At 36.0% G+C, this 27,721-nt stretch overlaps 2 protein-coding genes across 4 annotated transcripts; one reads left to right on the plus strand and one right to left on the minus strand.

Annotated features, from left to right (window-relative positions):
- Positions 1-3,700: 3,700 nt before the first annotated feature.
- Positions 3,701-9,134, minus strand: LOC117315355 (gastrula zinc finger protein XlCGF8.2DB-like). The gene is made up of 3 exons (XM_033869508.1): positions 9,036-9,134; positions 7,731-7,777; positions 3,701-6,169 (listed from the first exon to the last, which is right to left on the minus strand). Exon 3 carries the CDS (start codon positions 6,147-6,149, stop codon positions 5,046-5,048), a length of 1,104 nt encoding a protein of 367 aa, XP_033725399.1. The 5' UTR covers positions 6,150-6,169; positions 7,731-7,777; positions 9,036-9,134; the 3' UTR covers positions 3,701-5,045.
- Positions 9,135-9,195: 61 nt separating this feature from the next.
- Positions 9,196-23,871, plus strand: LOC117315354 (centrosomal protein POC5-like). 3 transcript variants are annotated; one of them, XR_004529686.1, is made up of 13 exons: positions 9,197-9,303; positions 10,336-10,416; positions 11,171-11,309; positions 11,604-11,768; positions 12,226-12,407; positions 12,626-12,696; positions 15,791-15,989; positions 16,305-16,484; positions 18,641-18,800; positions 19,662-19,855; positions 22,235-22,399; positions 23,544-23,773; positions 23,836-23,871. XR_004529686.1 is itself a non-coding variant. In XM_033869507.1 (12 exons), the coding sequence occupies exons 2-12, from the start codon at positions 10,339-10,341 to the stop codon at positions 23,700-23,702; spliced, it is 1,680 nt and encodes a 559-aa protein (XP_033725398.1). In that variant the 5' UTR covers positions 9,196-9,303; positions 10,336-10,338; the 3' UTR covers positions 23,703-23,867. The 3 variants fall into 3 exon arrangements, 2 of the variants coding, with proteins under 2 accessions (XP_033725398.1, XP_033725397.1); XM_033869507.1 differs by having other exon boundaries at positions 9,196-9,303; positions 11,616-11,768; positions 23,544-23,867; XM_033869506.1 differs by having other exon boundaries at positions 23,544-23,867.
- The last annotated feature ends 3,850 nt before the right edge of the window (positions 23,872-27,721 follow it).

The following is a 27,721-nucleotide window of genomic DNA, read 5'->3' on the forward strand; positions in this document are numbered from 1 at the left end:
GATAACTGTATATGTACTTATACAAATTCTTTATTGCAAAAGTGACTTTTTTTGGGCAACATGTTTTATTTTTCCTTTTGACATAAAGTGACAATGAAAGACAATTAATGTCAATTATACAAATATTTTGGTGTACTTAATTATCTACATGTTGAAGTATATTGGGAATCTGGCCCGTGGTCGAATGAATAACATCAGAGACACATACAGTTAAGAATCTGTAAAGTTTTGTCATGCTTTCAAAACCCATTTTTTTTTAAAAATAAATGCCCTTTATATGGTCAAGCTTGATTAATGTGTGGTCAAGCTAGATCAATGTAGATCTATAAAACGAAATTTAATGTCAGCTATTAGAAGCTGAGAATCTAATTTCTCTTTTGTCATCTAATTGAACAGTAGAATCAACTTTAATTTTTTTAATTTAATGTACATGTTATACTAATCTTATACCTATATATATGTCTGGTATGTTTGGACTGCCACCAAATTACTTATGTTATTAGAATTGTGTAATAAACATTTTAATTGATTTTGAATTGAATTGAAATCTGTATTTATGACAGGAATGGAGATCCATATTTTTTCTATTGTATTTAAAATACAAATATCAGAGTTATATGGGTAAAACCAAACATTTTTCGTTCAGCTTTAAGCCTCGCACATCGAAGTGAAGAAAAAACTTTTTTTTTTCCATGAATGAAAGTTTATTTTTTTGAAAATTATCAAACTTAAGAAAAAAAACATATAACACCATGAATAAGAAACCATCAACTTGTAAAAACTAACTGTTACAGATCATACTGCATATCTAGTTAAACTACTTAAAAGTTTAAAACAGACACAATTTTAATGAGCAATACCATGCATGGAATGTAATGATAAGCAAGGTTTTATAAGAACAAGTATATTGAACGATTTATAAGAAAACAAGAGATCCCAGAGGGATCTTGGCGCCCACCATTGAATGATCTTTATAGGTTCCATGTCAGATTGATCTTTTCTCTACTTTTCCCTTCCTCTAAGTCTTACTAATCTGTGTAAATTGAAAAACAACCCCCAGTACTTTTCAAACAAGGGGAACCTATATATATGAAATTTGAGATTTAGCGATAATCATAATGGCTGTCTGTTGGCCATGTTGTTTTCAGATAGGTCCCAAAATGCAATACGAGGGACCAAGGGGAATCTACATATGAAATTCAGAAAGACTTCTTCAGTAATTTCTGAGAAATAGCGATAACAAACTTCAATTGTCAAAATCCAAGATGGCTGCTTGTTGGCCATGTTGTTTTCTGACTGGTCCGAAAATAAATATGCATAACTAGGGACCAAGGGGAACCTATATATGAAATTTCAGAGAGATCTGATGATGGTGGGCTAAAAACCTTTGGAGACCTTTTCCTGTCTCAAATTTCTATCTGGTTGTATTAATGACACATATCTGTCAAAATATCTGTATCATTTGTTTGAACATTAAAAGCATTAATCTCGGCTGTTAAACTTTAATCAACTTTTTTAATTCAAACAACTTATGTCCACTTCTCCAGTTTGATGAATTTATTTTTGGATTTAGAAATATATAACTCGAGTGATAAATTTGTAGAACATTTTTCAGAAATTATGGTGTTGAAATACATGTAGTTGCATGGTAATTACTATAAACCATACCAGAACATTTGTAGTCAGTAAGGGCCCTGCTGTGTGGCTACATCCCCATAATAATGAGGTTGGCATTTGACATTTGAACTTTCGGAAAATTGTTTTAATCTACCTTCGTATTCACTAGATAGATACAAAATTTGACCTTGAAATTTTGTAGTTGACTCCACGTTGAATTCCAACCAATTGTAACCTTACAAATGTCATAACAAAATTTTCATCAGTGAAAGAGATACAAAATTTGACCTTGACATTCGGAACTAATGACATTTGATTTAAAAAATCATGTTAATATACATTGTATATAGCACCGGTATACATGATGTCCAAGAAACCCTTGAGAGTAAAACTCTCGTATCAATTACGACAATATAAAGTTGATAACTCGCACTACTTGGGGGAAAAATACACATTTCCCATTAAGTTTCATTTTGATGGCATACACTTTATTTAAACAAAGGAGCGTACGTCCCAGAATTCTGACCAAGTTAGAATTAATTCCAAATCAAAATTTAACAAAATGTGATTTCCTTAAATATAAACCAAAGTTTACCCCCTCCCAAAGGGCAAATGTGGGACCCCAGCGGTTTTGGAGAAGTTGAAAATGTAAATTGTGTACGGATGCATGACGACGGACAAAAGGTGATTATAATAGGTCACTTGAGACTTTGTCTCGGGTGACTTATAAAAACTCAATATTAAATGCAATATTAACAAGAGTAATATCATAATTGTATTATCTTATTATAATACAATTGAAATCAATGTCATAATTGGATAATCATATTAATACAACTGAGATTAATGTCATTATTGTAAAATCTTATCAATATTAATACAACTGAAATCCATTCATACTCATGATCAACAGTGTCTAGATATACTAGGTAAAACCGTAATTACATTATCACTAAAAACACGATCAATATTTTTGAAACTGGAAGGAGTATAAATATTTCATATTTGTTTTGTTAGCTATGAGTTAAACTACGGATACTGTACCCCCTATTACACGACGTACTTCTGACTCTGCTGGGGCAAATATGCTGATAAAATGAACGGTATACATTCATGCAGTACTTGGTGACAGAAAATGAGGTTCAGTTTCACTGACCAATGACCTTGAGGTCAAGATCGCAACTACTGATTGAATGAGTAAATATACATTTATGGGTTTCAATGCCATTTTGCTGAATCAGTCGTCATGAGATATTTTTGAGAAATTTTATTTTTCCAACCTATATGATTTGATATTTTTAAAAAATCATACCACATATATAGTAAAACTTGTCCATGTATGTATTTCCATCAAAAAATGCATTGGTACTTGCAATCTAAGCATTTAGAGATGATTCTGATCTTAGCATTTAGAGATGATTCTGATCTTAGCATTTTGAGATGATTCTCATCTTAGCATTTAGAGATGATTCCCATCTTAGCATTTTGAGATGATTCTGATCTTAGCATTTTGAGATGATTATCATCTTAGCATTTTGAGATATCATATCCGGCATTACAGGACATCATTTCTTTTTAAAGTTTGTCTCTAACAAGAGACAGCTGTCTTAAAGACAAAGCTTAATGTTAATTATCGTGTCAAAAGTTAGCTTTGACAATGTTTTAATTCGTACAATATATATATATATCATTGAAATTTTTTACGTTACACGTACATAATGAAAAGCTAACTCAATAAGGGCCGAAACGATACACCTACCTCGTGATATGATACATATATATCACGATACTGACAGACTTACCATATTACACTCTGATGCATATATTACGATATTGACTTATGAAATGATACTGTATCCTGTGTACGATGCATATGGGAGTCAAAAGAAAAGTACGTAATTAATGGAGTACTCTGGTTTCAAATTATCAAATTTTTATTCAAATTCTAAACGAAAACAATTTTTTTCTTGGTATTATAGAATACTGTTTTCACGATCGTTGAATTTGAAGCATAAAACAATAATCACAAAGCACCAATTACTGCGGTGTATCGTTTCGGCCCTAAACTCAACAGATTGAACCATTTTAAACAAGGTAATATTTAATAATCATGAAGAACTATTGTAAAAACATCAAGTAATTCTAACGATTTAATTCAGAACTATTGTAAAAACATCAACAAAAAATACAACTATTAAACTCTGAACAACTGTAAAAGTAAAATTATCAACAAATTAATTAACTTTTGAATTCAGAACTATTGTAAAAACATCAAGTAATTCCAACGATTTAATTCAGAACTATTGTAAAAACATCAACAAAAAATACAACTATTAAACTCTGAACAACTGTAAAAGTAAAATTATCAACAAATTAATTAACTATTGGATTCAGACCAAATCATTGTAAAAACAAACATGCACAACTATACATTTATACTCTAATCAAACTAATAAGCCCAGCGTGAACTTTAAAACAGAAAAGGTGAACCAGTGTGCTAATAAAACTCATGTACGGTCATGAAGTTTCGATATGAAATCCGGAAAAAAACAAATTTCTTTTTCACTTTGATACATGTATACAGTTATATAATTAAAAGACCTAAGATCTATATCGATTCATGTTAGCAGATCTGCAAGGTAAAGAAAATTTTTATAAGTTTCGATCATAGTACACAAATCCTCTTTTCCTGAAAAAAAGTGGGATGTAATTACAGGTGGGCTTATTAGGTTGAATGCAATATTGGATATATCTGAAAAATGTTCAACCTGTCAAACTTGGTGGGCTTATTAGGTTGAATACAATATTGGATATATCTGAAAAATGTTCAACCTATCAAACTTGGTGGGCTTATTAGGTTGAATACAATATTGGATATATCTGAAAAATGTTCAACCTGTCAAACTTGGTGGGCTTATTAGGTTGAATACAATATTGGATATATCTAAAAAATGTCCAATCTATCAAACTGCATATATCTTATGTAAGCATTAAAAAACAAATCTACCGGTAATGCATTCGGTCATAATTCAATTTATAAATTGTTTTCATGTTGATCAGATCAGCGCTGTCATTGACATCCAATTAAAGTAATTGGCCAATGATCTGCAGCTAAAGAGCTCACATCCTCTCTTGTTGGAGTTTGTCTGATCATGAATTCAAGTCCCCGCCTCCCTGACTAGTTATATTTGGCACATTAAAACTTCTATTGTCATATGTCAAATTCTCTTGGCACTGATCATCGACCTTGTTTTTGTGGCGAGGACATTCAATGAAATTGTCTACTTTGAATCAATGTTTTACTGAACACAACAGCACAACCTATTCTAAAACAGTGACTTCGTTATAAGACTCTACCATTAGCCTATATATATATAGGTATATATAATTGAAGCACAGATCTAAAATTTAATGTTTGCCAACTTTCATTACTTGTCTTGAGTGAGTTTTTCTATGGTGTGTCCAATCCGGATGTGTCTCAGTAAATTGTCTTTCCGGTTAAAAGTCGTCTTACATACTTCACATTCATATCTTTCTCCCTTTCCAGACTTTTCGTGGACCAACTGATGCCGCTTCAACAACGACTTAAGTCGGAATGCCCTGCTACAAATCTGGCATTCCCAAGGCTTCTCTCCGGAGTGAATCAACATGTGTTTTAACATGTCGGCTTTGTGTAGGAATGTCCTGCTACAGATTACACACTTGTACGGTTTAACCCCGGAATGTGTCAAATGATGAACTCTCAAGTTCCCAGCTTCACTATACTGCTTATGACAAATTTGGCAGGTGAAGGGCTTTTCTCCGGTGTGAATACGAAGATGACGTATCAAACTGTCCTTCCTAACAAACTCACTACCACATTCACATTGAAACGGTTTATATACGACATGACGTTCGCTCTTGTGTCTCTGCAGAAATTTCTCTGCGCAAAACATTTTCCCGCAAACATCGCAAGTGAAAGGCTTTCTTATAGAATTAACATGTTTCAGTAAGCCTGCCTCAGAACTAAACCCATAACCACAAATTTCACACCTGAACGGCTTTTTCCCGCGGTGTGAATACCGATGGTTCGACAAAAGCGTCTCCTTTGTATACGCCCGACCACACACATCGCATTTATATGGCCTCTTTTCCAACAAATCATAAAAATGTTTTTTCATGTGTTCTTGAAGGTCAGGTTCCTGCCAAAAATCCTTTTTACAAAAACTACATTGATAAGGCTTTTCTTCCGAACTCGGGTGTACGTGGAAGTATAGATGCTTCTGCAGGTCGGCCATTAATCGGAACTCTTTCCCACATATGTCACACATGACTGGATTGTATAAGTGTACAAACGTATCGCGATGCTTTTGAAGCATGTACTTGGTACAAAATTCTTTGTCACATATATCGCACTTGTACTTTCCAATGTGAATCGTCAGATGACCTTGTAAGTTTTCTTCCTTCATGAATGCTTTATTACAGATATTGCATTTGTAGAGTTTTTCTTTTTGGGTTTTCACCTCCGGCTTCTCCTTTTTCACGACCAACATTGTTGCATTCTTTCGATGACCTAAAAACCAAAATCAGCACATTATATACATGTATAAGCAGGTGTTTATCTCAAGGATTTGGGGAATACCAAATTTAGGGGAAATGAATGGCCACAGACCGACAGTGTCTTGAATTAGTTTTTAAATTTTAACAGTTTACAGTTATTCTTTGCTATAATTCTTACATATTTCATTCATCAAAGTTTCGGGGATATCCCCTGTTTTGGAGAATTTTCTCCTGTTTTATGTGATTTTTTCTTGATGGGGAATCTGTTTTTGTTCAAAGGGGAAAACACCATCAGTGTGGAATACTACCTAATTTCGGTAGTAAAATCGGTCTAGAATAACATCTGATAGGTACTTGGATCTCGATCACAACAACAGGTTGTGCTCACAGGTTTGGCAAGGCCAAAAGGGGTCAATTTGGCTCTCTGGAATTAAGCAATGTATGACATCGATATTTCAGTGGTAGTATATATCCTTAGGAGGCTGGGGATTCAAATTTATACAAATAATGGGGCTGACACCCCCTCTCATTCCAACCCCATGGGGCCTGGGGTCTTTCCCCACCCTTGAAGACTTATTTCTTTTGTTTTATCTTTGAAACCATTCAGATCACCACCCCATAATTGTATATAACCTGGCAGTGTTTTTTTCAGGTAATTTATTCAACAGCCTATGCCTTTTCAATTGGGAAAATAATTGCGGTGTTTGGTGAATTTGAGAAAATAGCAAATACTGACAAAATACTTAAATAAGTCAAAACACTTCATTTATTGGCTTTTCTAGTCTGCCTCATGATATGAAGAGTCAGTAGCAAGCATCCTGGGTTATTACTTAGACTACAAAACAAAGGAAGTTTTCTTGTTTTCATCTTGGTGTTTGTCTACAGACTCTCTGAAACGCTTGCCTGCATGTCATTTGTGGAAAGCGCAACAGTGATCAGGATTCGAGTTACCTCCCTTATACCGTTTATACGACTAATTGAGGCCAACTTGCCTATCGCAGAAGTAAATTTGTCAGTCTACTGTTCACGTGTATGATGATCAACTATCGTACCATAATATTCACATATTCCAGGAATGAAATACAATACAAATAACCAGATAGAAATTCAATACAATTTTTTTTTTTTTTTAAATTGGGAAAAATGATGTTTCAAAATTGGGAAAATACAACTTTTTTTGGCAAGGGGAAACAGCCTAAAGTCGGCTGTAGATCTGGCCAAAAAAAATCACTGCAGTTACCTTAGCTTGCTGGGCATCAAGAGATGAACACAATCCTGTTGTAATAATAGGTCAGTCCCCCAGGGGGTCAGCCCCACCTTTTGCACAATTTTGAATCCCTATCCCATAACGATGCTACCAATCAAATGTGAGTCTATATATAGATTATGCACATCTTCAATGAATTAGGATTATTGCCAGCAAGTTTGATTGAAATCCCCTCAGCAGTTTAGGAGGAGTAGCTGGCAGATTGTTGAGTCAACAGATCTAGATGGACAACCTATTTTACAAGATGCTGCCATGACGGTTAAAAATGTACACCAATATTTCCCACTTTTAGCTAAAAAATACAAACCTGCAATCAGGGCCGCAAACACTGATCAGTCTGGATCCATAAAGTTTCTACAAATCAAATATTGTATATTATAAATGTATATAAATCTGTCACGTGAAAATTAAAATCGCATGTTAAATTGTCCTATCCTAAAGTTGCTAACAGCTGTCTTGTGCGATCAGACACTTCGACCCTGGCCTGAACAAAACACCCTCACCACCTGTTATAATACAGTAGCTGCAGTGGCCTGCAGCTTGGTGACACAGGATTCGGTCATCATGCATGTCTGTGTATTACATTACAACTGGGCCAAGGTGACTTCATTTGACATGGTCAGTTCATTATTTTTATTACAACCAGCTAGGATACACCACTTCAAGAACAAACACTGGTCATATCTGTCGACAAGATTGACACATTGTATGGAAGCCAATAATGCCTTTCATAATCGTAGCTGTCGGTACTAGCGTTTGTACTGCTGCAATCTGTGTCTTTTGTAACTTTCAAAAATAACTTACGAGTGTAAAATAAATTTCATATCCAACAATCACTCGTTGTGTATCCTCTATATCTCCACCCCGGGGGCACAAAAATAAGTAAGTACATCGGTGTACTTTACTTCCGTATTGGTTGCAGAATTCAAGTGACTTAATCATTTAATAATAATTCACTCAATACAGCTTTTCCCTATGAAATTCCTTGATCTTTTTTTTTTAAAGAAATCAATTATTGTTGTTTTTTTTTTTTTTATTCATTATCATTCTTTAAAATTAACCCTTGTCAAATTTCAATATCAAAATGTACTTATTCATAACCTGAGTTAATTTACTCATTCTCAAGTCCACACGAACATACCAGATCCCCGAAATGCAACAAAAACATCACAATATTTGTACATGCAGTTTCTTCATCATCCCGGTTGGGAATGCCCTTATTGGAGGTTTCAGAAGTTGACATGTCGGAGGGGTGGTGGCCATTGGGAGAGGTCCAATATTGATAGGCCTATAACATGTAGGAGGGGTGATGGGGAGCTTGTTACTGACAGACTGGATGTCATTATTGTCACAGGAAACCCTGATTATAAAGTTAGTCTGAAAATGTCGACAGCAGATATAGCCATGTATTCATGAGTGACTTTATATGACATCGCGGGACATTGCGTCATTTAGGTCGCTGTACGTCACATTGACAGGCCGTGGGAACCTTAGTTAGCTCCTTTGCAGATTCTGTCATGTCACGTTTGATAGCAGCGACGAATCATCTCCATATATTTCACTGGTCAGCCATTAAGAAAAATACAAATTACGATGAATGAAAGCAGCCTACCTTCGGGAAAATCGTCTATTGTAGATGGCGCTTTGCATCCCGCGTTAATATTCAATCCAGAATCTAATTTCAGCTTCTTGCATATTAAAGACAGTCTCCGAATTGGCCAATCAAATATAGCGTCTTGGGTTTATTTCAGCCAATGAATATAAAGCTTACATCGTGGAGCGGAACTCAAATTGTTTACATGATGGCGGACTTGGATTTGGCTTGCTGAGACTGTACTGCGAGTGTAAAATAATTTATTTTAGATATATACATTACCACGGTAGGTAAACACAAGTAAGAAAGCCACACAAAATTGTTATTGTGTTGATGATATACATCATTGATATTCTGCAAAGTTGGAAAAAAGCAAAATCCTGTTTGCATTCATAGCGAGCGTGTCACAGCTTGCTTCTGAAAAACTTGACGGCTAGTTGTGTATGTGAAGTAATGATGTTCAAGATATAAGCAGGCAATGGAATTATTATTTATATTCAAAATAGGTAAAAACATTTATGTCCAAAATAAGAAATATTCTGGATGACATGGAGACGAAAATCAGACATGCAATAGGCAAATAAATTTAGGAATGAGTTGGGAGTAAAACCTGGTAAAAGTACAGTAGATTCTAGTAGGTTTACATATGTGCACGCCTGTAAAGGACAAAATTTAATGTCGTATTGGCCTGTTAGTCATTTACATAAATCTTGATTATCTTGTAAACTGTGTGCCAAAATGGTGGATCAAGTTCACGTTGACGGAATGTGGGACATCTCCGCCAATTTATTTTCTTAATTCATTATAGACTCCATTATCTTTGATGGAAAAGTGTGATATAGTGCATGTAGTGATAGTTATGATTGTAGTGTATTGGATTAAATTGTGTATACAATTTTTAAATAAACACACTTTCTCATAGTCATATTATATATATATAATAATATAAAAATGTCATCTCAATTATATGTATAAAACAGCACAAGGTTTATATGACACATAGTGTATACATATATATATATATAGAAAATGTTTAAATTGACGACATGCAAGCAAAATATATCTAAAACCGATAATTTACAAAAGAAGACGTTACATTTTGTACTATATATATATATATATAACAAAACAAAAATTAATTAATTTTTTTGGGGGCTTTTGCTCATAACTCCAAAATCAGGACATGAACATTGTCAGAAGACCTGATTCTCCTAAATACAGATAGTTTCTCACTTGCAGATCATAATCAGTGACGTTTTATCATGTGTAGATGGACACAATGTTTTTGAAGTTTGTTTTACTTGGTTCTAATTCACAGGAAATGTCTTCTAATGGTTCACTAAGTCTTCCTGATGCTCCTCCAGACTCGCCTGGGAGCTCAGTGTCCACCCGACTCATGGTAAGTGTCCTCCAGACTTGCCTTGGAGCTCAGTGTCAACTCGACTCATGGCAAGCAGTGTTCGAAAGTAAAGGTGGTCCGATGGCCAGAGGCTATGACCTGGTTGGTCTATGTAAAATGTGTTGGCCCGATTGGCTATGAAAAGTTTGAGTCCTGACATACCGTACATTACAATTCATGTAACCAACATTCCTAAATTTTCTGACAAAAATCATATGAAATCAGTGCTTACAATCGAGGTGTTTTTTTACTGATAATAGCCTGTTATTGGCTTCAAACATTTGAGTGAGTATGAACTGGATCAGGACGATGCAAGCGTTTGCGTGACACAGTTATGCTACTTTCAACAATATGTGTTAAATTACAAAATTGGTCTATGGTAAAAATGAATTAGGCTATCATATGGATTTCAATTTTCTGTAGACCAATTGTCTAAGAAACTTTCATATAGACTTTCATACACTTGGTAAGTGACTTCCAGACTCACCTTGCTTGGAGCTCAGTGTTCACTTGACTTTTGTTAAATGTCTTCCAGACTCGCCTTGGAGCTCACTGTCCACTAACTCCAAAGATGTGTCTAACACAATACAGGTCTTGCTGGCAGATATTGAACAGTTACTCCTGTTAACATCAGGAATTTAGACCAAGCTGCAACATTTAGTGATTCTGACAACTTATTACACCCTGAATCACTGATTTTACTGTTCTACACAGGGAATATGAAACTGTATATGTTTTTATATTTACTGTACAGGAGGAGTATGAGGAATTGCTGAAGTATGCCGTTGTTGTCCCGAGCTATGACCCTAACAAGCTACCCCACACCTTGGTTGACCATCGTGATTCATTCCCACAGCCTGAGACTCTGGTCACTGTATCCAGGCAACCGAAAGGTAAACTTCAAAATGTTAATTGGTAAATTCTCATCACAGTGGGCAGGGCTTTTTCTGAGGGTTTTTTGGGGCCGTTAATGGGCCCCATTCTCAATTGAAATTATTTCATATTTAAGCCAAATTACCAAAATTTGCAGTTTATTACTGAAAAAATCTTTCCCAATTCATCAATGGCCCTTCCCTAATCAGTGAGAAAAAGCCCTGGTGGGAATCTATCTTAGATATTTATTAACTTTAAATTTTGCTAAATACTTCCATGCAAAACTTTGAATGAATATTTGTGATATTTCTCAGTGCTTACATCAGAGGCTGAGCGGGGTGAGGACGCAGGATCTGATGCAGAATCTGAAGCAAGTTTGGTTGTCAAAGTGACGAGGGAAACAGGTCTCCCAGATTTTGGCCAGAGTCCCATACAACGTAAACTTGACCTCCGGGACAGCGATTCTGCCCATACACAGGGTCAGTATTTCTGAATTAATGAAAAATAAAAAAAATGATAGTTTCAATGTTCCACATTTTCATGTAGCTTGTGTTAATGTGTGATGTTAACTTTGTTTAAAACTGCCATTTATATATCTAATCATTTGATGTTGCCTTCTTGACTGTACATACGTAGGCACATGTAATACCGTATATGCATAGATAGATATCTTATGAAAAAATTCGAAATTTTACAAAAAAAAATTTTTAGATAATGCAGAATGATTGGATTTATTTACCCATGTATATCTGTTACCTATATGCAGCATTGCATTTGGATCTGACAAAATTTGATAGATATTTCATGAACCGAAAGACAGATTTATTTTATTGATGATTGGGGGTTGGATATTGATCTTACGTCAGCCCCAAGGTGTATTGATTTTAAGATCTTAACAGATGTTTAAAACTTAATGATAAATACTGACTTTTATAGAGGATGAGCCAGAAAGAGTTCCCGGTCGTCTCTTTATGGCATCTTCCAAGAATGTGATGCGAGAAATAAATACGTCAGGAGCGGAGGAGTTAAACATATACACCTCGTCCGTGGACCCCGATGTCAACAAGATGGAGAACCTTCTAGACCAGTGGTGCCTAGATCTGAAAAGGAATGTCCTGGTAAAAAAAAAAAAATTGCTTGTCTTGTCAGGATTTATGTATGTAGGCAAATATAGGTAAATAAATATAGGTATATTTAGACATATATAGGTATATTCTAGTTCAACTTCCAATCACACTTCAAACTGGAAATGATCAGAATACTAATATTTACACCAGCTCTTGAATAAAAGTCTGGTTTAGTTTAAAATAACATCAGTGTTTGACTTTTTATCCAGGCAGAATACGGGCAGTCCAAGATACGTATAGTAGAACTGGGGCGACAACAGCTACTGCGGGCACAGGAGAAGTAAGTCTTTTAATAGCTCAGGTACAAGTATCATCGCAAAACATCGCTCTACACCTCACACACCCTCACATGGACTAGTCTCGTCTCAAAACATGGCTCTACACCTCACACACCCTCACATGGGCTAGTCTAGTCTCAAAACGTCACTCTACACCTCACACACCCTCACATGGACTAGTCTAGTCTCAAAACGTCACTCTACACCTCACACACCCTCACATGGACTAGTCTTGTCTCGTCTCAAAACATCACTCTACACCTCACACACCCTCACATGGACTAGTCTCGTCTCAAAACGTCACTCTACACCTCACACACCCTCACATGGACTAGTCTTGTCTCCTCTCAAAACATCAGGGGTCGACATTAACTTTTTTCTGCGCTTGTCCCAAATTCACTTGTCCGAATGACATAAGCACTTGTCCTACATGTGTTTCTACGTTCCATCTGTTATGTGTAAACAGTGAGATGATTTATTATAAAGTAGAGGTAAGCACTGCAAGCCATAATTTCGACTCATAATAATTACTTACAACAATAAAACAGCAAGAAAGTATTATTACAAGTTATTTAAGTTTTACTAAACCATCCTTTTTTTACCTAAAAGCAGATGAATGAAGTACTTTAAAATAATTAACTTTCATGAAGAACTGTTCGACTAAACTATAAATAAACTTACTACTGTGAAAACATTAAAACATGTCACCGTTTTCTAGGGCACGGCAGTCTGCTTCATCTGTAGACTCCTTAATTTTATCAAAACTGATTCATTTTTATTACAATTCCAGCAGACGGTATCTGTCGTAGTATCAAAGCTCTCACATGTACAGCATTCGCATGCGTTTCAAACATACTAGTGATACCGATTACATGTTTTCGAGAGCCCTCTGAAGTCTACCATCATTTCTATGTAGTTCCGAATGAAGCTTTAATAAGCATGATCAACTCACTTCCGTTCGATGGTTAACACAATTTAAAGGAGTTTTTACTCATTTTACAGTGAGTATTGAATCAGTTTTGACTTCAGAATATAACATAAATAAAACACAAAGACTGATTTGTTACTTGTCCCGTCGGACAAGTACTTTAATGATTTCACTTGTCCGACATCAATTTCGTCTGGTACCGGACAATCGGACAAGCGTTAATGTCGACCCCTGAACATGGCTCTACACCTCACACATCCTCACATGGACTAGTCTTGTCTCAAAACATCACTCTACACCTCACACACCCTCACATGGACTAGTCTCGTCTCAAAACATCTCTCTACACCTCACACACCCTCACATGGACTAGTCTTGTCTCGTCTCAAAACATCACTCTACACCTCACACACCCTCACATGGACTAGTCTAATCTCAAAACATCACTCTACACCTCACACACCCTCACATGGACTAGTCTCGTCTCAAAACATCACTCTACACCTCACACACCCTCACATGGACTAGTCTAATCTCAAAACATCGCTCTACACCTCACACACCCTCACATGGACTAGTCTTGTCTCGTCTCAAAACATCACTCTACACCTCACACACCCTCACATGGACTAGTCTCGTCTCAAAACATCACTCTGCACCTCACACACCCTCACATACCCTCACATGGACTAGTCTCGTCTCAAAACATCACTCTACACCTCACACACCCTCAAACACTGTCGCATGGACTAGCCTCGTCTCAAAACATGGCTCTACACCTCAAACACCGTCACATGGACTAGTCTTGTCTCAAAACATCACTCTATACCTCACACACCCTCACATGGGCTAGTCTAGTCTCAAAACGTCACTCTACACCTCACACACCCTCACATGGACTAGTCTCGTCTCAAAACATCACTCTGCACCTCACACACCCTCACACACCCTCACATGGACTAGTCTAATCTCAAAATGTCGCTCTACACCTCACACACCCTCACATGGACTAGTCTTGTCTCAAAACATCACTCTACACCTCACACACCCTCACATGGACTAGTCTAATCTCAAAATGTCACTCTACACCTCACACACCCTCACATGGACTAGTCTCGTCTCAAAACATCACTCTACACCTCACACACCCTCACATGGACTAGTCTTGTCTCGTCTCAAAACATCACTCTACACCTCACACACCCTCACATGGACTAGTCTAATCTCAAAACGTCACTCTATACCTCACACACCCTCACATGGACTAGTCTCGTCTCAAAACATGGCTCAACACCTCACACACCCTCACATGGACTAGTCTTGTCTCGTCTCAAAACATCACTCTATACCTCACACACCCTCACATGGACTAGTCTCGTCTCAAAACGTCGCTCTATACCTCACACACCCTCACATGGACTAGTCTCGTCTCAAAACGTTGCTCTATACCTCACACACCCTCACATGGACTAGTCTCGTCTCAAAACGTCGCTCTATACCTCACACACCCTCACATGGACTAGTCTCATCTCAAAACATCGCTCTACACCTCACACACCCTCACATGGACTAGTCTCGTCTCAAAACATCGCTCTATACCTCACACACCCTCACATGGACTAGTCTCGTCTCAAAACGTCGCTCTATACCTCACACCTGCACAAAAAAAGTCTAGTCTTGTCACATAGATCAACACCTCACATTGGCCTGATACCAGTGTATATATACAATTTTATCAATTGTACAAGAGACACAGATCTTAATGACATTAAATATGCATTAAATCATCAATAGATGTCTGATAATGGATATAGAAATACCTTTAATATATCACTGTTTCATCCCTTTAGAATTACTCAGTGACATCTATAAATCATATTATAATATAAGGGTCCCGTTCCAAAATTATCCATGTGAGGGGTGGGAGGCATTTTTCAGTCACCTCTGACCCCCATGTAAACATGTAATAAAGAATACTAAAAAATAGGGCTTTAATTCACCACCCCTCCCATACAGATAATTGTGGAATGACCCAAAGAATTTCATACTAAACACATTTGTATTATATTAGACTTGGGGAAATTATGTTGTGAAATTTAGTTTGTTCATGTCATGTATCCAGACATTTAAAAAACGTAGGAATAACGAGACTGTTGATTCCATGATAGGCATGCGAGCGAGATGACGGCCCTACAGAACGAGGTTGAGAGTATGAAGGAACTGTTACACACGTATGAACAGTCGATATCCAGGAAGGACCAGGTCATATCGAACATGACGCACGCCCTTCAGAAACAGCGGGAACGCCACGATCTCCTGAAAAAGTTCAGCGACTGGAAAATTAAACATAACGACCTGAAACGTGAGGTAAAGTTCGTAGGAGTATTCTAAATTAATGATGGGTACACAGTTTTATGAATCTGGCCAGAACATCTTACTGTTTAGGTGTGAAAGTTTTAAAATTGGATATAAGGCTTCTTGATGTTTCAATTGAAGTCTCTGGTTCTCTGTGTGGCAAGCAACTCTGACAGCTTTTTTTATTTCATTGATCATGATTTATAAGTTATTTCATTCATCAGTTATTTCAGTACTTTTACAAAATATGTCTAAAAACCTTTCAGGTTAAATTTTTTTGAGTGTGAAATAACCTTATTGTGTCCAACATACCTCGGTTTCGTACAGAAATTTGCGGGTCAGTTGGCAGCCAAGCACCATGAACGGAAGCTTACACGGACTGTGTGGGACGCATGGCACTCGGTGATCGAGTCGAAGTGGCGTAATCGTGTCGAACGGGCCTGTCAGGGCAAGGCACAGGAAGTGTGTATGTCTCTAACTAACAATTATGAGGCTAAGATAGCATCGGTAAGTTTATACATTTGCAAAAAGATATCTTCCTAAAAAAGAAAATTTTTAAATTTCACCCTCTTTAACAATAATGAGTTTACGAAAGAATTATTTCCACCAGAATGAACGTATGGCTGTAAACGTTGAAATTTACACGAGGGGGGAAATTTACGTTAATTACGCAGATCCCTTTTGATCGTGAAAATTTTTTCCAACGTGTATTATTTTGATATTAATTTGAGTAAACTCAAACTACAAACGAAGGTGGGTCGATCACGAAAATTACCCCAACGTGTATAGTTTACGTATCGAAATCACGAAATTAACCATGTTTACAGTATAAAAGCAATACAAGAAATTTTAATATTAGTCCTCTTCAAATGAAACTGGAGAACTATCGGTTTTCTCTATCCGTCTTGTATGTATATACATAACGCCAGAGATTGTCAGCACTCTATCGGCTTCATTCCTTGAAGATTTTTATCAAGCTTCACATAATGATAAAAAACCATAGCATCTCGGACAAGTTTGAGTTTCAGGGATTTTGTGTCAAGGTCAAGGTCGTTGTTACTATTTTTAGCAAGGGTGGGTAAGGGTCATGTTTAGATTCCCCGATTGGACGTGAAAGGTATAGGGATAACCTGCCTGGCCTTTAAGGTTTTCTCTTGGTACTCATTTCCACCTATAATGAGACGACTCATGTGCGCTTTCACAAGAGTGATTAATATAAGTTGATATAACTTGTTTCACAATTGTTGTAAAACAAAATACAGTCCAACCTGGCTATGAAGAATATCTGGGGACCCCTCAAATGTTTTCGTACTATACAGGTTTCATATTATATGGGGTTGTATTTCCAATGTGCCACACCATATATGCACGCACAGCACATGTACACTTCGTACATGTTTGTATACTCAAGTTTCATCTTACACTTTTCTCACTAAAAATAACAAAAACCCAAGTTAAGTTAATTATTTGATATCAGAAATAAAACGTTTAAAACATTGTACATTGTAATTGTGTGGCGTTCAGTCTTTGGTTATTTACAGTTGGCCTACCAATACACAATTAGGCCTACAACGGCTATTCTTATTCTCTATTTTGCTGGATTTTCTGTGTATGAGTCAGGACATTGAGATTCAAAACTTGATTTTCTATGTATGAGTCATGACATTGAGATTCAAAACTTGATTTTCAATGTACAAGTCAGGACATTGAGATTCAAAACTTGATTTTCTATGTACGAGTCAGTGGACATTGAGATTCAAAACTTGATTTTCAATGTACAAGTCAGGACATTGAGATTCAAAACTTGATTTTCTATGTACGAGTCAGTGGACATTGAGATTCAAAACTTGATTTTCAATGTACAAGTCAGGACATTGAGATTCAAAACTTGATTTTCAATGTACGAGTCAGTGGACATTGAGATTCAAAACTTGATTTTCTTTCAATGTACAAGTCAGGACATTGAGATTCAAAACTTGATTTTCTATGTACGAGTCAGTGGACATTGAGATTCAAAACTTGATTTTCAATGTACAAGTCAGGACATTGAGATTCAAAACTTGATTTTCAATGTACGAGTCAGTGGACATTGAGATTCAAAACTTGATTTTCAATGTACAAGTCAGGACATTGAGATTCAAAACTTGATTTTCTATGTACGAGTCAGTGGACATTGAGATTCAAAACTTGATTTTCAATGTACAAGTCAGGACATTGAGATTCAAAACTTGATTTTCAATGTACGAGTCAGTGGACATTGAGATTCAAAACTTGATTTTCTTTCAATGTACAAGTCAGGACATTGAGATTCAAAACTTGATTTTCTATGTACGAGTCAGTGGACATTGATATTCAAAACTTGATTTTCGATGTACAAGTCAGGACATTGAGATTCAAAACTTGATTTTCTATGTACGAGTCAGTGGACATTGATATTCAAAACTTGATTTTCTTTGTATGAGTCAGGACATTGAGATTCAAAACTTGATTTTCAATGTACGAGTCAGGACATTGAGATTCAAATCTTAATTTTCTATGTACGAGTCAGGACATTGAGATTCAAAAATTAGATTTTTTATGTACGAGTCGGGACATTGAGATTCAAAAACTTGATTTTCTATGTGTGAATCATGACATTGAGATTCAAAACTTGATTTTTCCAGCTGAATGAAGCGCTGGAGGCGTCCAGGATGGAGGTGTCCAAACTACACACTGAAAGAGATAACTATGAGGAAGGCATGAAAAAGGCGTTCATGCGTGGCGTGTGTGCACTCAACCTTGAGGCTATGACTATGTTTCAGTCAGGAGAGGGTCCTCCCCCAGGTATGTTTGTGTAATACAGATAACAGGAAATATCTTTAAAAAAGATAAACGGCATAGTTTTAATGCTGGTGATGGTTATAAATTTATAATGTAAAACTGGTGGTGGAATAGATTAACAAACTAATGCGTTTTTGCACAGATAACAAAATTATATCAGTTTGAATCATTTTTGGTGACAATAAATCAGTAATATAATCTTATTAATGTGTTATTTGAATAGTTTCATCCATTTATTCAGCTTGCATTCAATCTCAACTTTGTTTCGTTTTTAACTGCATATCTGCATTTCGCATTTACTGCTACATTGACCAATCACATACTTCATCTCGACCAGTAACGCCACCTGTCGCGTCATATCCGGGGCTGGGGATCTCATATAAATGTGTTGAGACCACTCTGAAATATTCACTAGAGATTAGGAAAGGGCTGAATATGATAACCATTTATTTTTTTTTTTTTATTTTTTTGCGATTCACATATGTCCATCACAATTAAAAAGTGAACACTTATTTGAATTTATTTTTTGCTAAATATTCTCACTTTATTAATTTTGAATCATCTGGAATTTAATTTCAGATGTGGTATTTTTTGGAAATTTTGTACATTTTGTACTAGAAAATAAAAATGTATGTGCTTTTAGAAAGAATCTTGCAGATGCAGCAAAAATTGTTATGTGAATACTGTTACAGTACATAATGCTTGGTAACAAGTCTAACCTTGTTCAATGAAAATGCTAGAAAATATTTTTCCATGATATTTGTTTGTTGGTTCATTGGGTTAATTCAGGATAAATGCAGTTTGGTCTCAACACACAAATGCAAAATTATTTAGGCAAAAATTCAGTGAGGTTGAACACTGTAGGTGCAGAGGACCGAGCATATTCAGATAACCTTGAGTCCAGCATCCCTGAGAAGGACATGAGTGCCCCAAAAACCATTCCCCAGGAGGCCGTATTCCAGTCTCAGCCTCGAACCCAACAACCTCCTGCCAAGGTCATCACAAACCAGGCCTCAAGGTCATCCACTCTCTCGAGTATGGCACAATCTAAACAAGCAGTAAGTGTGTATACAAATTTTCTCAAGGTCATGAGTTTTGTTTTGTTTCTTGAGAGATACCCTATGTGCAAACAACTGAAACAAGTTTATAAAATCGTGGACATGATGACAAAGAAGAAAAGACAGATTAATATCACTAGAGAAAAAGGGCCTAGATTCACGAAATCTTTGTTCAAACGTGGAATCTATGCTGAACCAAACTTTCTTTAAACTCACTGAAACCATGAAATAGCTATTGAAAAGAAAAACTTAAAAAATATCAAATATATTTAAGTTTTTTCCAAAATTCCTTCAAATAACTGAAAATATTAATTTGGATGTCACATTAATCAACATTTGGGTCTGAGTATAATGTGTATTTGTGCATGAGTACACATGAACTTTGATTCTATATTACATGTCAGATATGATTTATTCACAACATCAAGAATCGTTATTACAATATTTATGATATAACTGACCTGTTCTGTCATGGAATACAGCAATGTCATACAGCAATGTCATCAACATTGTAAGACACATAAAATAATAATACTATTGTGATGCCATAAATACATAATAATACTACATTTTGTATTGTGACATCACATGATTTTCTTGTGAAGAGAGTTTGAAACCCACGTAGAGCAGTTGCCTGGCACTGACTGTAGGTCGGTGTTTTTTCTCCGGGTACTCCAGCTTTCCTCCCCCTCCAAAACTTTACATGTCCTTAAATGACCCTGGCTGTTAATAGGATGCTAGTCTTGTGTAGAAAAAGCCTACTGTCCAAGTCAAAACTTTGTGGTCTTTTTGAAAAATTAATTTGAAATTTTCAATTAAAATTGTAATATGAACAAGAAATATCTTTAAAAAAAGATAAACGGCATAGTTTTATGCTGGTCGTTATAAGGTAAAAAAAAAAAAAAGAACTAATGCGTTTCAGCACGGATAACAAAATTATATCAGTTTGAATCATCTTTTGGTGATAATAAGACTGTATTTGAATCAGGAATATGATTTTAGTAATGTGTCATTTGAAAAGATACATCCACTTATTCATCTTGCATTCAATCTAACTTTGTTTTGTTTTTAACTGTATATCTGCATTTTGCATTTACCGCAACATTGACCAATCACATGCTTCATCTTGACCAGTAACGCCACCTGTCGCGTCATATGACCAAAAGAATATTATACGGCTATGCCGAAAAAACATAATCTGATCATTTATTAAGCCTAAAGTCTTCAATACTACATACCAAAATTATTGAACTTTTTTAATAAGTTAAATATAACATATTAGCCAGGAGTGTAGCATCCTCTATATATAATATGGGTACAGTGCAACTTCCGAAAACCGAACCTTCTAAAAACCGAACACCTCTGAATACCGAACGAATTGTCATTGTACGGAATTGGTCCTTCTTTATTATAGTATTAAAAAACTTCCAAATACCGATCCCTCTGAATTCCGAACACCGGACTGATTTTGTGTCCGGTTCCTGTTAAAATATACCAAAAATTACTTCTGAAAACCGGCCTTACCTGGGCGATTATGACTCGAGGTCAGGCCAGTCAACCGTGAAACAACAACTGTGACGGGTATTGTGTGAAGCCTTATTGTCTCGGGACCTACGTAGGTGATTTGTACAGGTATCCAATATATACCCCAAGGGGGCATTATGACGGAAGGCCTAGTGTATAATCAACACGACAATTATGAAACAATGCCACACTTCATTGAAGCGCGTCGGTTCGTTTATCTTCTCAATGCAAGTAGAGCTAGAAGCCTGAGTTTCGCATTTAATTTAAATGAGGCCCAAAAGGGGTTGTTTTCGTAAAGAAGCCAGTGATGTTTTTTTTAGACAAAGCGATGTCGGAAATACGACCAGAATCATCTGATCAATTGTAATTGATATTGAAACAAAACATCTTCACACCCTTTAATATTATTTGATGTGTAAAATAATCTGTATCGGACTATTGGCCCCATCCACATGACGATTCACCGGATGTAACAAAATGTAGGCCGATCGTAAAGTGTAGTTGTACATGTGAAAATACTGTTTAAAACTATTGTTATAGTCATTTGCCTTTCTTATATATTCTGCAATATATACATTGATTAACTTTCATAATATGCATATTATTCAGACAATCCAAATTGTCTAAGAATGTACGTGCCGTTTTGTAATCGGGTGCATTCTAATAAAACATCGTCCAACCAATTATATCCGGAATTTGACCGGTCATTTTTCGATCAACTTCTCCAAACCGAACCCTCTATAAACCGAACAAATAGTCATGTCCCATGCATGTTCGGTTTATAGAGGTTCCACTGTATGTTATTAAGCAGGACAGTTACATGATAAATTTTATATCCACTTTTTAATTTCCTAGGCCAGTAGTAAAGCGTCCAGTGCACACAAAGGGAAGGTAATTTCTGCCCGACTGTCAGCTAAAGTAGACTCCGGTCGCTCCGGTCTCGGAGGACCTTCAGGAGGAACAACAGTGGCGCCCCCTATGAGCTCGGTCATCGTAGAAAGGCATCAGTCCGTTAACAAGGTAAATTTTCAATGCATGTTTAAAGCTCATTTTTTTATCAACATGGTCGAAAAAAGACTGAGTGTTGAGGTTTTCTACATGAAGTTATACAGTAAAACATGTTTATAACGATTCGTATGGGGACCAAAGAAATCAGTTCGTTATAAGCATAGTTCACTTTACGTGTATAGCGAAGTTTGGAAAAAATTATACATAATTTGTTATAGGAAAAATCCATAGACATTATAACTAATGTCTGATTTATTTCCTGATAATATTTAATAGTACATTTGGAAATAAACGGGTTATATGCGTCAGTCTACAAATTTAATGTCACAAATGTTTGTTTGCTACAAGTCTAAAATATGCTATCGCCAGCAATATACACCACTGGCAGTGATACGGGCCGTGTGCTATGTTATAGCCATGAATTTGTTGTAAGCGTTTTCGATATGAACATGTTTTACTGTATCAGTATGTTTCTATAGGTTTGAATTAATTTAATAATTGATTTGCAGATAAATAGAAAAATAAGTTAAAAATGTAGATTTTTATGATGAATCTATCAAGTTGTAGAGTACAATATAGTATTTGGCCTATATAAGTTCTCTTGGGTTTGAAGGTTGAAAGGGAGATAACTGCGTTCATGCAATTTTAGGTTGTAAGTAGAAATTTCATATACAGTCAAATCTCGTTAACTGGAAGTGATCGGGATTGTGAAAAAACTTCGAGTTATCCGGGTCTTGAGTTATCCGGGTCTTGAGTTATCCGAGTTTTAAGTTATCCGGGTCTTGAGTTATCCGGGTCTTGAGTTATCCGAGTTTTGAGTTATCCGAGTTTCTATTACTAAGAAAAAGAAGGATTTTGGCCGGGACCGGAGTAATACATCGAGTTGAACAGGGTCTTTGAGTTATCCATGTTTTTATTACTAAGAAAAAGAAGGATTTTGGCCGCGACCGGAGTAATACATCGAGTTGAACAGGGTCTTTGAGTTATCCATGTTTTTATTACTAAGTAAAAGAAGGATTTTGGTCGGGACTGGAGTAATATTTAGAGTTAATCGGGGTCTTCGAGTTATCCGAGTTCGAGTTGACGAAGTTTGACTGTAATTTTAGGTAAATTTGGTGTACACTTTGTATTTATGTATTATTACGATATTTTACAGCAAACTATTGGTCAGGCTACTGCTTCTCGCCACCCTGCGAAATCCCCGATGACTTTATCTGATTATCAACAAAGCGGTATTCTACATCGACGAATCGCAGGCCAGACAGGAAGTCTGTCCGTCTCACCTCATATACAGACTGTCAAGGTCGTGGACTAGGGTCAAGGTCACAAACCAATGTCAAGGTCATACTTCCTGAAGGAATGTGAAGAACAGTAGCACTGTGAAAGGCAATCCCAAGTTTGAGTATAGAAAGCTTGAATGGCATTATGTACTTGCATCATTGTGAAAGCATTTTAAAGACCGAGATCAACATCTTTTGTTTTTTAGCTCACCTGGTCCGAAGGACCAAGGTGAGCTTATGCCATACCGTTGCGTCCGTCGTCCGTCGTCCGTCGTCCGTCCGTCCGTCCGTCTGTCGTCCGTCGTCCGTCCGTCTGTCAACAATTGACTTCTTCTTCATAACCACACATCAGAATTTGACCAAATTTGGTCAGAAGCATCCCTATGGGTAGGGGACTCAGAATTGTACAAATGATGGGGCTGACCCCCTGGAGGCCTCTGGGGCGGGGCCAAAAGGGGTCATTTTTGTGCTATTGATATAAACGACTTCTTCTCTGAAACCAAGCAATGGCTATCACTCATATTTGCCTGGTAGCATCACTATGGGGTGGGGATTCAAAATTGTACAAATGATGGGGCTGACCCCCCAGGGGCCTGAGGGGCGGGGCCAAATGTGGTCAATCTGGCTATATTGATATAAATGACTTCTTCTTTGAAACCAAGCAATGGCTATCACTCATATTTGCCTGGTAGCATCATTATGGGGTGGGGATTCAAAATTGTACAAAGGATGGGGCTGACCCCCCAGGGGCCTGAGGGGCGGGGCCAAATGTGGTCAATCTGGCTATATTGATATAAACGACTTCTTCTCTGAAACCAAGCAATGGCTATCGCTCATATTTGCCTGGTAGCATCATTATGGGGTGGGGATTCAAAATTGTACAAATGATGGGGCTGACCTCCCGGGGGCCTGAGGGGTGGGGCCGAATGTGATCAATCTGGCTATATTGATATAAATGACTTCTTCTCTGAAACCGAGCAATGCCTGTCACTCATATTTGCCTGGTAGCATCACTATGGGGTTGGGATTTAAAATTGTACAAATGATGGGACTGACCCCCCAAGGGCCTGAGGGGCGGGGCCAAATGTGGTCTATCGGGCTATATTCATATAATTGACTTCTTCTCTGGAACCCAACAATGGATATCTCTCATATTTTACTGGTAGTATCACCTTGGGGTAGGAATTTGAAATTGTACAAATGACGGGGCTGACCCCCTGGGGTCTGAGGGGCGGGGCCAAAAGGGGTCAGTTTTACAGAATTGATATAAACGACTTCTGCTCTGAAACTAAGCAATGGATATCACTCATATTTACCTGGTAGCATCCCTATGGAGTGGGGATTCAAAATTGTACAAATGGTGGGGCTGACCCCCAAGGGGTCTGAGGGGCGGGGCCAAAAGGGGTCAATTTGGCTCTCTTAATATAAATGACTTCTTCTCTGAAACCAAGCGATGGATATCGCTCATATTTGCCTGGTAGCATCACTATGGGGTGGGGATTAAAAATTGTACAAATGATGGAGCTGACTTTATTTTTAATTTTAATTTTATTTCATGGATTAATGCATCTTTTGACATCAAATCCTTACGTACCAATATAAAATGCCTATGATATATTGACATAGTAATACCAGTGACAAATATACTTAATCATTCTTGTTTCATATCTCATGAAATCCAGGTGAGCGATACAGGCCCTCTGGGCCTCTTGTTTTATTTGAGCATGTAAGAAATGACATCAGATTGGATGTATTTTTGTGAATTCAGACTGTGATAATCTCATAGACATTTTTTACTGACTCATATAGTTGTGAAATCACTTCATTTTCAAAAAAAAATTTGACATCATTTTTTCAAATTGTATGAATTTCTGGGATAGAAGTGATACAGGAACGATAATACATTTGTCCTGTATCTGATTTGTGCCTTAATGAAAATAACAGTAAATGATGGGCTGCATTGCCAATTGAAATTATTTCATATTTAAGCCAAATTCCCAAAATTTCCATTTACTCTATTCACCAATTTTCTTCCCAAAATAAGACACGAAAACTCCATCCCAAACCAGTGAGAAAAAGCTGTGTTCTTAGTAAAACAACAGAGATTTCAACATTACAGCAAAATTTCAATTTCTGGACATTGTTGCAAGCCTAAAATTCTTAGAAAAAAATTTGGTAATACAATATATATTTAAATATCTGTTAATCGTTTTTTCAACAACAAACCCCGACTGATCCATTTTCACAACAAATTTACAAATATTTATTTTTTTCTTGATGAAATTACGAAAATGACACTGTCGAATTCAAATCTGTACACAGTAATAATATCAAGTGTTTCTTTGTATTCCAATTGGTGAATTTTTCCGTGTCGCCAAGAATATTATACAATATACATTATACATTAACCTATGAGAGCAGCTCATAGCAATATACATATCTATTGTCAAGTCATTCTGTATTGCGATATGTTGAATAATTGTTTTAATTAAAACTTTTTAATTGATAATTGTTTCGGGTTCTATGAAAGAATGCAGCATTTAAGAAACTATAATATGGAATTTTTGTGTTTTTTAAGCTATATCGATGATAACAACAAAAATATGTCTTATTCGTAAGCTTAAAAATTATGAAATTTATAATAAACCATTTTTTTAATGAATTGGATTGTTTTTAGAACTATTGTGAAATGACAATTGTTAATGGCCAACCTTATTTCTGCTATTTACTAAAATCAAACATTGAGTGTATGGTGTTATGTTGAATCATCTGAAAGAATAACATTTTAATGAAAACATTGTGAAATATTTCTTCAATTCTATAGCTAGGCAATTGGACAAAGGAAATTGTAGAAATATTATATATTTTCAGAATATGAAAATTTTTCAGAAATTTGTTTTCCTCTCTTTCTCATGCAAAGTAGTTAGTAGCAATTCATCACTTTATGTACTTAAAGAGGTATGCTACCAATTCATCACTTTATGTACTTATGGAGGTATGCTACCTTGCTGTGAATTATCTCCCTTTAAGAAATATCTTCACGCTATGCAGCAGATATTTCTTTATAGAATTTTAGTAAATACCGCCTGTTGATAATTTCAGTGATATGATGTAAATTACATATAGAAAGTACAAGGCAGTATTTTTCTTAAAATATTAATTGAACCAGATTTAGGTAGTGCAAGGCCCCTGCGGTAAAAGGGGCATGGCCACAAAAAGGGAAACTCTTGGGTGGATTACATCCAAATTTGGTGTAAACTTAGACTTAAAATTCATATCTAAAAATTCAAAACATATTCATGTGAAGTGATAATTGTTGTACATACTAATGGAATTATTTTTTTCCAGGTTTGAGAAATTTCTACAAAATCTTTTTTAAAAATTAGATTTCAGTTCAATGCAAATTTTACGCAAATGTACATCATAGTTTCCTCTTCCAAATGTCATATGAGAGATGTACTGTGATTGGTGTAGAATTGTATGTATATAAGTATTCTGTGATAAGGTTGTGTAGTTGTGGTGTTGAGACGTAAAGCGTCTTCTCGGCTATATACTGTAAATTACACTTTTCACCATATAGCTGAATAAAGAGTCAACATATTATTTATAATTAATGAATTAAACTAATGGAACTATTCATCTTTGTCAGCTTTGTTATTTAACACAGTTTTTAGATACAAATGAAAAAATATACTTCCAATAACAAAAATTAAATTTGTAAATATGTAAATATGCCATCTTGTTGTAATGTTAATGTATAATTGTATCAGGAAAGGGCTTTATATAAGTTGTATTACTTGTGCCAAATCCCTTTGTAAAGTTAAGTTACAAATAAAATATATTTAAATCAAACACTATTTTCCATATTCTGAATGGAATCGCCTACAAAAAATGAAAATGTACATAAAAAGAAAAAAAATTTAAGATTAGGTATTCTTCAATATATTAACAATCCATTGTTATTTAGGCATTATCATGAACAATGAAATATCGTCCAGGAGAAAAATATTAATAAATAAAATTTATGCAGCAATAACACAGCAAGGGGAGGTAA

Source organism: Pecten maximus, chromosome 17 (assembly GCF_902652985.1).
Source record: "Pecten maximus chromosome 17, xPecMax1.1, whole genome shotgun sequence".
NCBI lineage: Eukaryota > Metazoa > Mollusca > Bivalvia > Pectinida > Pectinidae > Pecten > Pecten maximus.

What these genes read in the sequence shown, in the direction of transcription:
- LOC117315355 (XM_033869508.1), bottom strand. Translation starts at nt 6,149, where the DNA reads ATGTTGGTCGTGAAAAAGGAGAAGCCGGAGGTGAAAACCCAAAAAGAA.
- LOC117315354 (XM_033869506.1), top strand. Translation starts at nt 10,339, where the DNA reads ATGTCTTCTAATGGTTCACTAAGTCTTCCTGATGCTCCTCCAGACTCG. An exon ending in TGTATCCAGGCAACCGAAAG is followed by an intron (nt 11,310 to 11,603) that starts GTAAACTTCAAA and finishes GATATTTCTCAG; the next exon opens with TGCTTACATCAGAGGCTGAG. An exon ending in ATAACGACCTGAAACGTGAG is followed by an intron (nt 15,990 to 16,304) that starts GTAAAGTTCGTA and finishes GGTTTCGTACAG; the next exon opens with AAATTTGCGGGTCAGTTGGC.